Below are 14,888 nucleotides of genomic sequence, written 5' to 3' on the forward strand. Positions count from 1 at the left end.
CTGTTTTGGTGACGGTGGTTGCGTTTGCCATTCCGGCGGTTGGGTTTGCCGTTCCGGCGAGGAGTATCTTGCTTTGCACTTGTTTCTTGGTGGAATCGCCATCGGAGCTGGTTCGTTTGAGAGATTTCGAATCTTAATCGTTTTGCACAAGTAACAACATAATGATCATTTTTAACCTCTATTTATATTAAGGGTGATTTACAATGCTCCTATGCGAGGGCAATGTAGTTTTACTAATCATCATCACTAATATTTTGGATGTGTGAATATAACGATCTTTAAATTTATTTAAATCAATTATTGATTAAATTTTCAGCTCTGTTTTCTCTCTGTTTTTTTTATCTTTAGTCAAAACTACTTACAAACTGAAGTAGGTAGCAATTGTCAGCAAACCAGTTTAGTTGATTCTCACTCGTGGCGACCTCAACAATGCCCCTTTGATAAGATCTCTATCACTGGTACTCGCTTCGATTCTTCTCTGCAAGTCTTGCAATCCCAAGAAATGCTCTCAAGTCTCACACCTTCTGCAATTTCTTGGAGGTTGGATGCTTCTTTTCTTTGGTTCCTCCCCAGAGATTTTCGTGTCTTTGTTATATTCTTGTTCCACGACATAATCACGACCTCTGCCAATCACCAAATAATGGTCAAATTTTATAAAATCAAGAAACAAATAACTAGAGGGCTACAGACCTCAAACCATAATGACAATCTATATATCAAGGTAAAACATTGTCAGACTGTCTGACTCATCTATACAGAGAAACCTGGCTCCACAATTTTAATCTATCAGACCCAAAAGTTCCAACATCATAAGCAGCCAAGAAACAAAAAGTTGGGATTCCCTCACTACAAGATAACACAAGTGAAATGTATTAGCGATGTGATGATACCTGTGGCAATGATTGTCTCATCTCCTCTCTCTCCCTTTTCCATTTAAGGAATCTTGTGGTGATAATTCTGTAAACGAAACGGAGTTCATATTGACATCGAATCAGAAAATAGAACAAATTGCAGAAACCTCATATTATCAGCAAACTTATTTAACAAAACACCAAGAGAGTAAAACATGTGAATAACTATCAATTAGCACAAGGCACACGAATCTAACGCAGATAGAGTAAAACAAGCTAATGTCAAACCTTTTTAGGCTGAATGAGAATATTGTCACCAGTACTCGTTGCAAGAACAAACAGCACCTGCAAAGTGATGAAATCGAACTCTATCCCTTACAATAATTTTCCGACCGAAAGCTTTTGATACACATTTTGTAAAAGAATGGCAATCTCTGCAAACTCTCAGATTCTTTGTGATCCGGAGAGTTGTTCCTGCAGGAGTTCTCATCAATCCATATGCAATAGCCAATTTTTCACTGTGAAATGTATCTGCAGATCCTAAAAACCGGTCAGAGAGAGTAGGAGCAGCTCTGCTTGAGTCCTCTGGCTTGTAACCAGCTAAAATGGCACGGTGGATTACTTCTCTGAGTTCTGAGTAAATAAGTGCAGACTCTGGATGCATTTTGTCATCAACAACAAATTTGTGAACTTGATCGCCAATCTCAATCCAGCTCCAGCCTGGAACTGTCCGTAAATCATGACGTCTTATTAGTTTTCGCATACTAGCAAAACCTAGCGCATCATTCGCTGCAGAGTATATCGAAGTCATAAGCACATAATCCCCTGCATTGAAAGCCTTGAGCTGCACCAATTTCTTCATGGCCACTTCTCCTAATTCCAAATTACTATGGATTTTGCAAGAGCCAAGCAAGGTTCTCCATAATACAGGATCTTCATGGCAGGAAGACGCGTGTATCATCTCGAGGGCCTTTGCTAGCTGACCTGCACGTCCATAGAGATCCACCATGCATCCATAGTGTTTAATGTTCGGGATCACATGGAACTGTGAACTCATGATTTCAAAATACTCAACTCCTTCGTTAACTAGACCTTGATGACTGCAACCTAGCAACAACCCAAGGAATGTAATGGCATTGGGTCTAACCCCAGAAGCCACCATCTTTCTAAAAAAAGATATAGCCTCTACGCCATACCCATGAACTCCATACCCAATAATCATTGAGTTCCAGGTCAACACATCTCTCTTGTGCATACCATTAAAAACACCAACAGCATTTTCAAGGCTACCACATTTTGCATACATATCGATAAGAGCATTACTCACAAAGACACTACTCTCACATCGAATGTCACAGGCGATCCTGTGTAGCATAACTCCCATATTCAAAGCACTAACGTGAGCACAAGAAGATAACAAAGCAACTAGCGAGTAAGCGTCGAGGCACACACCTTCATTTACCATTCGCTTGTACATACCCAACGCCTGATGATGTAAACCAGCATGAGAAAAGCAAGAGATCATAGCGTTCCAAGAAACCAAATCTCTCACAGGCATTTCGTCGAACAGTTTGGATGCAATATCAACACTCGCATTCGCAGAATAACAACGAACGAGGCAAGTGGAAACATTGGCATGAGCAGGAAATCCAGAACGAATAATCGAACCGTGAAGCTCCAAACATTTCGGAATCGAACGCAGCCTCTCACAGGCTTTGAGAGCAAAACTGAAAGTGAAGATATCGGGACGTGAAACAGAGGAGTGAAGCATTCGATTGTAGAAGAGAAGCGAAGAGAGAGGAGAAGAGGAAACGGAGAAGCCACGGATAAGGGAGTTCCAAGCCGAAGTTGATGGATCAGAAGAATCGAAACGGTCGAATAGAAGGAGAGCGTAAGACAGAGAACCGGTGACGGAGACGGCGCAGAAGCGGAGGAGATTGTCAAAGATGGAAGGATGGTGTTGGAGACCATTGACGATGACATGAGAATGGATCTTACGGAGCTTGTTCATGCTGTTGCAACCTTGTAGCATTCTCACTATCACTTTCGCTTTCTCGCTCATCCTCTCTCTCTCTCTCTCTCCCGCAAAAATAAAAATAAAAATATATACGTTAAACTCGAAAGTTTTAAAATATATACGTTAAACTCGAAAGTTTTAAAATATATAGATTTTGATGACGAATAACAAAGATAAAAGTTTTAAAATATATTTTGATGAACAAAGATAATATCAAATAAGTCTCGAAACATATCTAAATCTAATCTATTTCGAATCCAAATACATATTGTATATCTTTTCAAAAATTTTGATAAAATTCACAAATATTGTATATGGCCACCGGTCGACTTATTACAATCCATATAAATAAAAGGGATACATACATATATCATGAACCTACGTTGAAGCTCTTACAAATCATATTACGTGCTTTGATACTTTGCTATCTGATTGTCTAAAGATATTCAGATGATGTCGTCGATGCCTGGAAGAAACAAGCGTAAAGAAAGATCCTTGCCAGAACCGGAACCGGAACCGTCAGGGATTCCTTCTTCTTCAGCTGATGATGATCATCACTTGTCTTCTTCTTCTTCAGCTGATCATAGTTTGTCTTCTCCTCCTTCGACAAGACGACTTTGCTTTCCGCCAGGTTTTAACTATAGACCAAAAGACTTGGAGGTCTTCTTGCTACTTTGCCGGAAACGAGACTACTTGGGCGGAAACAGAGACTTTTTGGTCGACCTTCCTATTCATCTCGTGAACATCTACGAGTCCAATCCTGAAGAACTAACAGGTTTGTCTCCTTGTAGAACAAATTCATTACTCTTTTTATATATCAACTTTATCTCTTCTTTCTCTTTGTGCAATCGCTTACTTGTATTTGTTTTGGAAATATGTACGTACGTAGTGAAATTCAAGAAGGGTAATGATACAGAATGGTTCTTTGTATCGAAGAAGAACAAGATGGGTAAAGGTGGGAAAAAGCAGAAACGTGGCGACAAAGGCGGATACTGGCATGCAACAGTTGCTTCCAATGAGATTGACGATGGACAAGGCCTCGTTGGTTACAAAACCGCACTATCATACTACGTTGGGAAACAACCTAATGGCGTAAAAACTAGTTGGTTGATGCATGAATACTGGGTTGATCAGTGTCCGCCTTCTACTTCTGCTGATGATGACTTCAAGGTATCTATGCGTTTCTTGGTTCCCAAGTTAATTATTAAGTTTTTGTTTTATTTTATTGTGAGTTTTATTTTGGTTGGTGCATGCGTGTAGGACTATTCTTTGTGCAAGATCTATCGGAGTCCACAAGCAATAAACAAGAAGAAGAAAGAAGAGAATGAGACGCAGAAGAAGGTTGTGCAGCAGCAGCCTCCTACTGTCGAGTATCATCAACCGCAGCCGCAGCCTCATCATGATATTGCGTATCAACAACAACCTCTGTTTCAGCCAGCCCCGCTGGATTCTTATCAACCGCAGCCTCGTGATTTGGCGTATCAACAACAGCAGTTTTGGCCAAGCCCGCTAGATTCTTACCGACCTCATCAATGGCAGTTTGGGGCATCCCGGCCAGATTCACACCAACTGCAGCCTTATTATGATTATGCGTATCAGCAACTTATAAGAACGCTAGAGGAAGAAAATGTTGGCGTTCAACAACAGCTTGCTCCTCCTCCTCCTCCGCAAGGTCAAGATTCAAGATCCGGGATGGTGATGACCCACGAAGACGGGTTCTTTAACCCCATCTATGAGTTATTAAACTATGAGGAAGAACATGGTGTCGTAACTGAGCAGCAACAGCAAGAGCAAAGTGCACCGATTCTCCCTCCTCCTCCTCCTCAAGGTCACCAACTGCAGCCTTATTATGATTTTGCTTATCTACAACAACAGTTTCTCTTGACGACGACGCTAGAGGAAGAAAATGTTGGCGTTACTAAACAACAAGAACAAGAGCTGAGTCTGCCTCCTCCTCCTCCTCCGCAAGGTGATCAAGATTCAAGATCCAAGATGGCCATGACTCGCTTGAGCAACGACAACAGCACCGAAGAAGACTTGTTTGATATGTCTGACGAGGACAGGTTCTTTGAAGTTGATGCAGTATTCAGTAATGAAGAAGAAGAAGATGGTGTCAATACTCAGCAGCAACAACAAGAGCAATGTACACCGATTCTTCCTTATGATATGGTGTATCAACAGCCACAGTACTGTTTACTTCCAACAGAGCATCAGAAGCCGCAGACGCAGCCTTTTCCTTATAACTTTCCTGAGTTGATCAGCTTTGAGCAGGAACCAGTGATCCCAGAGGATTTTGAAGATTTCTTCGCTGATTTCATTAAGCCACATTCACTGAACGGAGATGAGGATTCCAGCAGTTATGGTCTATTTGAAGGCTTCGACACAGAAGGAATGATAAAAGATTGCACTCACTGATCTCAGCCTACTCATACTTTTGCATTTTGGTCAATATCAGAGATAAGATTTCTTTCAATCTGATTACAAACGTGAGTAGCTTACTTTATAAGGTAAGCGTTTAGTGAGTAAAAGAAGCTTATTGGTTGCATGCATACATGGCCACATCGTTGAATGATGCTAGTTACCCGATTCACATGCAGGTTAAGTAGATCTTCAATTGTCCACAGAATGCAACTCTAAAACCAAACGCTAAATTTTCCATTTTTTCCTATGAACATGACAATATTTTTTTATGAAAACTGATCAATAAGGTTTTATGCTTAATAAATATGAGATTTTTTTTTCCACATGTAAACACAAATATTTATTGTTTTCAAAACAATCGATACTATTGATGTATAATGTTAAACTCTAACTAGGGGTTTCAACTTTGGTGAAATATATATAGGAGATTTGTTGTTAAGCCAATCAACTCAAATAAATAAATTTTGTTTTAAGATGCAGATTTTAACGATAGAGACAATCACATCTTTATTCTTATTTTGAAAAATAAAAATTACAATGGTGGGAATATTTTATATATATATATATATATATGGAAAAGTAAAAAACACAAATTATTAAATCACTCCATTAGATAGTCATTAAATCAGATTTGAAAGAGCATTCGCCGGTGGAGTCATCAACACTTCGCGTTTCTGATTGTGGAGGATAGAAAATTGCCGACAGTTCATTAAATGAAGAAAGCTTTTGTTGCTTCTTACCACGTTCTTGTTCTTGTGTTGACGGAGCAGTATTCATTTATCTTGTTGTAATTAATGATGACAAAGTTTAATTATCGTTGGCTTGTTTACCACATACTTTACCCTTCCTGTCTATCATATATATAACGTAACAATTTATGTAATAAAGTAAAGTTCTCTTTTTTGGCAATCTCTAAAAAGTTGCAATTTCACATTTTTTTTTGGTAATATGTATTATTTTCTCTTTAATATTTAAGTATATTCTTTCAACTGATTTTATATGACATACATTATATTATTTATATTTATATTTAAGATAAAATATAATTTGATATTATACATTATAAGATGTTCAATTTATTCTTTATTTGATGTAGCATATTATCCAAAATAATGACTTTCTCTTTTATTTTTTAACTTTAATAGAGATAATTAACATTATATGATTATTAAATTATTTTTCAATTTGATTATAAGATGTTCAATTTATTTTTTAATTTATGTAGCATATTGTCCAAAATAATGTCATTCTCTTTTATTTTTTAACTTTAATAGAGATAATTAACATGATATGATTATTACATTATTTTTCAATTTGATTCTAACTAAAACAAACTAAAGTATATTAAAATTTATATATATATATATATATTTTTAATATAAATATTTAGAGAGAAATAACTATAGTATATATCTTTTAAAGAAAGAAGTCAATATATATATAATTATAATTTGTTTTGCTTGAATTCCTATCATATACTATTAGTCATAGTAACTATTTATATTTGAAAAAAATAATAAATGTATTTATTTATGAATCTTCTCACATATTTGATTAAATTTCATATTCTATCACATATTTTGTAACTCTCATATAAATTTGATTAGGTTGAAATTCCTATCACATATTGTAACACTAATAAATGTATTTTTTTTGGTGCATCTTCTTACACATTTTAGTAAATTTCATATTCTATCACATCTTTTATAACTCTCATATTAATAATCATATCCATCTTTAAGGTACCAAATTTCATTTAATTGAAATTATTTACTTCTGTTATATGTTGACATTTTTGTAACTTCCATAAGATTATTAGTATTGTTATGAATGACTAATAACAATTAGAAACATAGTAAATATTAAAATATATTATTATGAATTTATTGCATTTTGTAACTCTCATATAGCTTATGTAACTTCTTATAGATATAAATTGATATAAGGATTAGTGCATAACTACCCAATTAAATAATTAATTTTTAATAGGCTTCTAACTCCAAATATGCCTATAAAAAGAAAGACACACATCTCAATAACCCTCATATCTCAAACCTCACATAAGTTTGTAAATTCTATAATTTTTTGTATTCAACTAACATTACCTTAAAGTATTTATTTATTTTCCTATAATAATTAATGTTTTTTCAAACTCATACTTTAAAAAGCTCACAAGTGGCACTCATTCCTCTCCAGATTATAATATTAAATACATAAAAAATATCCTTAAAAATATCTTAACATTTTAGCAATGTCCTTTTTAGTTATTATAAATATATACATATATATATATATATATCATTGATCAGTATTTTATATGCTTACCATAACATTATAGTTCCTCAAATAATAATTTGCCGAAATTAAAGAATAAATCATTACTATTATAGTTCTAGAAAAATTATAGTTATGGTAGTTTTATTTTAAAATAATTTTAAGATATAAAAAATATGAAAATATTATAATATTTATTTGTTGACAAAAAATAGAATATTTGGTTTTTGTGCCAGAAGATCAAATCATATTTCTAAATAATTTCAAGATTTTTAAAAATATGATATTTTATTTTCCTTTAATTTGAATCATAATCAAAAATAATTTCAAGATATAAAACAATATGATATTTTTATTTTTCCTTTATTATAGTCATAATCACAACTTGTTGTATATGTATAAATTTTTTATAATGTAATTCCCATAATGTTTGCCAGTAAACAAAAATTTATTGATGTCAAAAAAAAAACTAACACTCATCATTTTAATACACTTTAATGTAATAATTGGAATAAAATATATGTTTTATTGGACAACATATTTTGTAAGTAAGTATATTACTTATGAGGTATCATTTATCAATATTGTATATAATTACCATAACATTGTAACTTTCAATAATTTTTCAGTAAATCAAGAATAAAATATTTGTTTTATAATTATAAAACAAAAGACAATTTTATTCTTAAATAATTTCAAGGTGTTAAAGAATAATGATGTTTTGTTTTACTTTAATAATAATAATTATCACAGTTGACAAAAAAAATAATATACATTATCACAATTTATTGCATATTAATTCTTTAAAATGTAACTCCCATGATGTTTGAAAAAATAAAAAAAAACTTTCAAGATATTAATACACTTTAATGTATTAATTCCATACAATTTATGTTTTTAAAAATAAGAAAAAAGCACAAAAAACAAATTACGGCATATTTATTCTTTAAAATATAACCATATAAAAAACTGAAAGCCTCTCACAATACTCCTAATGATATATTGATACCACAAATTTTTCTATAAATAACAAGAAAAATTCTTCGTCAAACATCATATTCTACTTTGCATATAAATTTTTAAATTTTGTAACAATATTAATGTTAATTATTATTGAATGTATTTTAAAATAACTAAATATATTTTATTACGTTTTGTTTACCCATGCATCGCGTGGGATTTTTTTTAGTTGGTAATGTATTTATGATCAAGATACTTTTGTTTTAGGAAATATATACATTACACATTATGCTTATTATATTCTTGCCACTAAATTAATAACTTGTCTTCAAAGTTGGATTTATGTAAAACTCTTTTTTTTTTTTTTTCGGGCAACCGTATGTAAAACTCTTTAAATATTTTACTTTATATCAAGTTGGATGTAAGAAATTTTTAACCTAACTAAAAGTTTACAAATATATCAATTATTAGAAGTTTTTCTAACCAAATTACTTAGGTTTTTTTAATTCAAAAAAAAAAGAAGATGGAAGGGTATTTTCGTCAATACCTTTTCTATGTCACAGTAACATCATAAACCCTTTCTCATTCATCAACCGCCGTCGTTGTTGCCTCTCTTACCGGACGTTGATTTTGTTCTCCTCCGGCGAGTTCATCAGAGATCACCAATAAATCATGGCCACAAGGTTTTTTTTTCTCTCTCGCTCTATCTCTCAATCCTCTCAGAACCTATCAGTTTTGTTTAATTAATCGTTATCTCTCTCTCTCTCTCTCTGATTGTTAGCAGGAGGTTAAGAGGATTCAAGAGATGGATGAAAGCTAACGGAGTTGATTGCAGCGACGCTCTAAACCTCGTGGACGACGAAAACGATGGTGTCTCCGTGAGAGCATCCTGCGATTTGAAAGAAGGAGATGTTGTCGCCAATATCTCGAAACCTGCTTGTCTCACAATCAAAACGAGTGGAGCTCGTGAGATTATCGAATCCGCTGGTTTAGATGGAAGTTTAGGTCTCTCTGTAGCTCTCATGTACGAGAGAAGCTTAGGTGAAGAATCACCTTGGTCTGGTTATCTTCAGATTCTTCCTGTTCAAGAGGATTTGCCTCTAGTTTGGTCTCTTGAAGACTTGGATTCTCTCTTATCTGGAACTGAGCTTCACAAGGTTTCTTATCTTAATTTTGAAATACCATTGCGTTTGATCATGGAATCTTGGGAATTGAGTTGTGAAGTCACTACTCATCAGTGTGAATTTTTTGTAGGCAGGTGGTGAAGGAAGATCATGTTCTTATATGTGAGGATTGGGAAGAAAACATTTCGCCACTTACCTCTTCACTGCCTCAGAATGTTGATCCTGATTCCTTTGGGATTAAAGAGTATCTTGCGGCTAAGAGTCTAATTGCTTCACGGTCTTTCCAGATCGATGACTACCATGGATCCGGAATGGTTCCTCTTGCAGATCTGTAAGTTTATACCTCACTATTGTTTTTTGAGGCCTTGTTTATGTATTAACCTAAGACCCTAGTTGGAGTTGAGGCCAAGCATAGTACCATAGAAATGCTTTCCTGTATCAGTTTTTTTAGGCTCTATCAGCTTTGCATCAATTTTAACCTCGTTGATGATGTTTGTTTAAGGTTCTATGTTGAATCACAGAATGTAGACATATAGTTAGCTACTTAGTTTATGTTTTTATTGCATCTTGTATACCGTCCAATTTGCCTAGTTATCTGACCAACATTTACTTATTTATGTTGTCCTGGTAGAGATTTTCTCTGTGTAGACTTTAAGGGTCTCGCCATCTCGTTAGGTTCAATCACTTCGATTAGATTTACACCGAGTCTGTTTTAAGTCCTGTCAATGATTGCAGACAATCTATACATTTAGCAATTAGTGTGCTGAATTTTTTTTCACAGCCTGATTCATGATTGCAGCATCTGTGTTATATACTTGCAATTGTGCTTTTCCGTTTTGAGTCTTTTGCATGTGGGAAAAATGGTCCTTAGAAGTTGGTTTTTGTTGAACTATATGTGGTTTTAGACAAAAACGTGATAATTTACTCATTGTCCACTCTTCTGAATCTTGCCTGTTTATTCCATATTGCAGCTTCAATCATAAAACTGGGGCAGAAGACGTTCATTTTACTGCTGACTCATCTCACAGTGAGTCCGATACTGAAGCTGATGAATCTGACAATGGTGATGCTGTAAATGAGGCCACTGATGAAGACGAGCCTTCCAGTAAAAGTTCATCCTCGCCTGAGCAATTTTTGGAGGAAGTTCCTGGTGAAAACACTGACAACGAAGCCGAAGAAGAAGAAGAAGAAGATGAAGAAGAAGAAGAGAACTCTTCAATGTTGCAAGATGATCTCTCCGGTTTAAAAATGATTATGGTGAAGGATGTTGCAGCTGGAGCTGAGGTATGCTTTTTGTTTTGGGTGCTTATTACTAATAGTCGAGTGAGTCTGTTAGAATCATATTTCATTTGCATTGATGCCATAATACTCTTTGTAGGTATTCAATACATACGGTTTGATGGGTAACGCTACGTTACTCCACAGGTACGGATTTACAGAGCCTGATAATCCTTACGACATAGTAAATATAGACCTAGAATTAGTAACGGAATGGAGCTCATCCTCATTCACAAGCCGGTACACTCGATCTAGACTCGCCCTGTGGAGAAAACTAGGTTGCGCAGGATGCGAGAGCCAAAACTCTGAATACTTTGAGGTTTCTTCAACCGGAGAACCCCAAACCGAGCTCCTGATCCTACTCTACATACTGCTTTTACCAGACGACGCATACAATAAACTGGATCTAGCAATATCAACAAAAGCAAGTCTCTCAAAAGAAGGAAAAGGATCTTCATCTCCCTCTTCTCCTTACGTGTTAACAATTGGGAAACACAAGTTCAAGCTTGGAGAAAGTGAAAACGATGTTCTTCTCACAGACGGTGTCAGTGAAGCTCTTCTTACTATTGTGGATAAGCGAGAGAGCTTATACGGATCATTGACATCTTTCGAAGATGACATTGCTGGACTCAAAGCTTGTTGTCTTCCTAAAGACAGGAGACTATATCATTCGCTAGTGTTGCGTGTGAGTGAGAGGAAGATTCTGAAGCAGCTTAGGAGCTACATCCGTACAAAGGCCAATGAGTTATCCGGCGGTAAGCGCCGTAAGAAGATGGTTTCAAAATCCTAGCAACAAGACCATAAAACTTGCTTCGTTGACATTTCCTATTTTCATTTTTTAAAAATTTGTCTACTCACATTAAATCTGAGCATATTTGAATTATTCTTTTTTCTAAAAAAATTATAGTTCGAAATTTTATAAGATGAAAAAGCAAATAATGTAACGGGTGGTGTATATCGTGAGTATATTGAGAAATCTTCAGACGGAAGCAAAGAAAGCGTGACAAAAAGCCGGCGGAGTGTCAGACAGGTAGGGACTGTAAATACGGAGAAAGCTAGAGGGTAGTTTGATAGTACTAGACACGTGGCACGTGGGATATTATTACAGTCTTTCAGAATAATAACACAGAGACAAAGACAACAAGTGCTTTATTTTATGTCTTTGTTTCACCAAGGGACTAAGCTAAGCTTTTTTTTTTCTTTCTTATTAACTTTTTTTTTGTTTTTGTTTTACAGTCAATAACTCTCAATAGAGTGTAACGGAGAGATTCTTCTTCCTGGATAGCTCTCCCTTTTTTTCTTCGTCTTCTTCCTCCAAAATCTAATCTCATTACAGCTTCTTTTAAGGTTTTCTTCGTCTTCCTTTGGATCTATGTGAATAGGTATGTAACTGATTGAGTTTTTAGCTCTTCTTAAATTAACCAGGTTATCCAATTCTTGAGTTTAGCTTTTCTTGTTGGATTTGGATCCTTGGATCAGATTTGCTTAAATACGTCGCCGTTAAGGTTGTGCTTTTAGATCATCTCTCTCTCGGATACTTTCGTGATTTTGCTCTGTTTCTATTTTCTTGGATTGGTTTTGTTGATTTCGTTTTGGTGAAGCTTGATCTGGGTTTTTAATAGATCTTGTTTTGGTTGATTTTATCCGTACGAAAGACGTGTTCGTTTATCACTAGTGTAGATCGTTTGCATTGTACGTTCTTCATTGTTTTTAGTTATCTCTTCATTGTGAGATCACGGTATGGTTCACATTTGGAGATTTTTTATTTAGCGCAAATGTGGTTGATTCATAGAGTTTCTGAGTTCCTGGAGTGCTTGGTCTTTTTTTTTTTCAATTGGTTTGTAGTGATTAGTATAAGTAGTGAGCTGCGTTAATGTTCTAACCTGTGAATAAAAAGGGTCTCTTGTTGAGGGAAACAATTTGTTGTAAAATTTGGTCTTTGTTTGCTGAATTATGTTATGACTTGTGGTTACATTTGGATCTTGTAGTATGGACTAAAGCTCTGAGGTAAGCTTGGAAAGTAAGGATATGGCCAAAACCTCTTTGGTTTACCAACTTAGCAAAAAAGTTAGCAGGAGTTGGTGAACAGTTCTCCCTACCGGCTTTTGCAGGCTACATTAACTAGTACCTGACTGACTGGAAAATTAATCTTTCAAGCTATTCAAGCACAAGGACTTTTGTTTTTGCTGGGTTTTGTAACTCTGCACAAAGGAGATTGTGATAGAAGAAGAGGAGGTGGAAGAGGATGTCAAGTGTTCGAAATACTCATTGGTGTCACAGATGTCAGCGTGCTGTTTGGCTTCGAGCTCGAGATGCTGTCTGTTCATATTGTGGAGGAGGATTTGTTGAGGAAATCGATCTAGGACCGAGTAGCCCCTTTGATATGCTTAGAGCTCACAGGGATGTTGACCGTGATCCAACCTTTGATCTCATGGAAGCTTTCTCTGCCTTTATGAGAACCCGCTTAGCTGAAAGAAGCTATGAACGAGAGATCACCGGAAGACTTGGTGGCTCTGCCGCCGGTTCTGAAAGCTTTTCAAACTTAGCTCCTCTATTGATCTTTGGTGGTCAAGCTCCCTTTAGATTGGCTGGTGGAGATAATAATAATCATTCAGTTGAAGCTTTTGTCAATGGTGCAGCACCTGGAATTGGTATCACACGTGGCACCAACGCTGGAGACTATTTCTTCGGACCTGGTCTTGAAGAACTGATTGAACAGCTTTCATCGGGTACTCATCATCGAGGCCCACCACCAGCACCAAAATCATCAATTGATGCATTGCCAACCATAAAGATCACACAGAAGCATCTCAAGTCATCAGACTCTCACTGCCCGGTTTGCAAGGACGAGTTTGAACTGAAAGCAGAAGCAAAACAGATGCCGTGTAACCATATCTACCATTCTGACTGCATCGTCCCGTGGCTGGTTCAGCATAACTCATGCCCAGTCTGCCGTAAAGAGTTACCATCAAGAGGATCTTCTTCAAGCACGCAGAGTAGTCAGAACAGAAGCACCAGTGGAAGAGAAAACAACAGAAGAAGGAATATTTTCTCAAACCTCTGGCCATTCCGCTCGTCTAGCTCAAGCTCGGGTCAAAACCGTAGAGAAACAAACATCACAGCGACTGCAGAAGAAGGGCACTATCATCATAATCACCAGCAGCAACAGCAACAATATCAACATCAACAACAACAGTCCAATATGGGTTACAGTGGATGGCCTTTTGACTATTAAAGGTTAATCTAACTCTTTGACTCTTTTTAAGCATCTTCTGTTTCACTTTGGTCTTTGTATCTTTCTTTTTTTTGCTTTGTCATGTTTCTTTCTCTTACTTTGTTCATTTGTTTACTGTAGATCTTCTGTTTCTGTGTGTTTACAGTATATCAACTTTGAGTTTTAATTCTGGGACTGGGATAGTGTGTATCTCACACACACATGTTAGCTTGTTATTGAATTTGCATTAAATAATTTTATTATATAGAGACTTGTGTATGTTTCAGCTGGCGGCCAACCAACCTTCGATCTGTCTTTTTTTTTGTTATTATTAAAATAGTTCAATCTTGATTTACGTTTGTTTTACTTCAACATTTCGTAAGCAAAAAAAGCTGACATACCAAGAACCTGAGAAGTATGATGTGCTAACAAAGCTTGACCATTCTAGAATCTCTCATCTCAATTATGAATATAGTATTAGATTGTGTCTTTAGTTTAAAGACGAAAGTGATAGTTAGATAACCAAATTGTATTAGATCAGTGACGTACCATTAAAACTTCTTGTGCGAAAGATATAAATATTACTTACGAAACCTATCTTTTGGCCATGACGAATATGCGAACCTACGAATAGTCGATTCCGATTTATTTATTTTTGATAATAAGTTTTTTTTTTTGGAAAAGAAAGAAGAGCATTAATTAGACACATCACAGTAGAAGGTAGTATGATAAATATCGTGAAATTAAAC

The 14,888-nt window shown here is 35.5% G+C and overlaps 3 protein-coding genes across 5 annotated transcripts; 2 read left to right on the forward strand and 1 right to left on the reverse strand.

The window, feature by feature from the left end:
* LOC104791948 (pentatricopeptide repeat-containing protein At3g56550) lies at positions 289 to 2,931 on the reverse strand. Its single transcript, XM_010517961.2, has 3 exons — positions 1,140 to 2,931; positions 891 to 957; positions 289 to 623 (listed from the first exon to the last, which is right to left on the reverse strand). The coding sequence occupies exon 1, from the start codon at positions 2,911 to 2,913 to the stop codon at positions 1,165 to 1,167; it is 1,749 nt and encodes a 582-aa protein (XP_010516263.1). The 5' UTR covers positions 2,914 to 2,931; the 3' UTR covers positions 289 to 623; positions 891 to 957; positions 1,140 to 1,164.
* Positions 9,111 to 11,939, forward strand: LOC104791949 (ribosomal lysine N-methyltransferase 3-like). Of its 2 annotated transcripts, none has more exons than XM_010517962.2 (5): positions 9,111 to 9,206; positions 9,305 to 9,680; positions 9,782 to 9,978; positions 10,619 to 10,931; positions 11,026 to 11,939. In XM_010517962.2, the coding sequence occupies exons 1-5, from the start codon at positions 9,196 to 9,198 to the stop codon at positions 11,713 to 11,715; spliced, it is 1,587 nt and encodes a 528-aa protein (XP_010516264.1). In that variant the 5' UTR covers positions 9,111 to 9,195; the 3' UTR covers positions 11,716 to 11,939. The 2 variants fall into 2 exon arrangements, with proteins under 2 accessions (XP_010516264.1, XP_010516265.1); XM_010517963.2 differs by having other exon boundaries at positions 9,308 to 9,680; positions 11,026 to 11,937.
* On the forward strand, positions 12,083 to 14,418 carry LOC104791950 (probable E3 ubiquitin-protein ligase RHC1A). 2 transcript variants are annotated; one of them, XM_010517964.2, is made up of 2 exons: positions 12,083 to 12,307; positions 12,914 to 14,418. In XM_010517964.2, the coding sequence occupies exon 2, from the start codon at positions 13,171 to 13,173 to the stop codon at positions 14,158 to 14,160; it is 990 nt and encodes a 329-aa protein (XP_010516266.1). In that variant the 5' UTR covers positions 12,083 to 12,307; positions 12,914 to 13,170; the 3' UTR covers positions 14,161 to 14,418. The 2 variants fall into 2 exon arrangements, with proteins under 2 accessions (XP_010516266.1, XP_019102389.1); XM_019246844.1 differs by lacking the exon at positions 12,083 to 12,307 and adding an exon at positions 12,316 to 12,430.

The sequence above is a fragment of the Camelina sativa genome, chromosome 6 (assembly GCF_000633955.1).
Source record: "Camelina sativa cultivar DH55 chromosome 6, Cs, whole genome shotgun sequence".
NCBI lineage: Eukaryota > Viridiplantae > Streptophyta > Magnoliopsida > Brassicales > Brassicaceae > Camelina > Camelina sativa.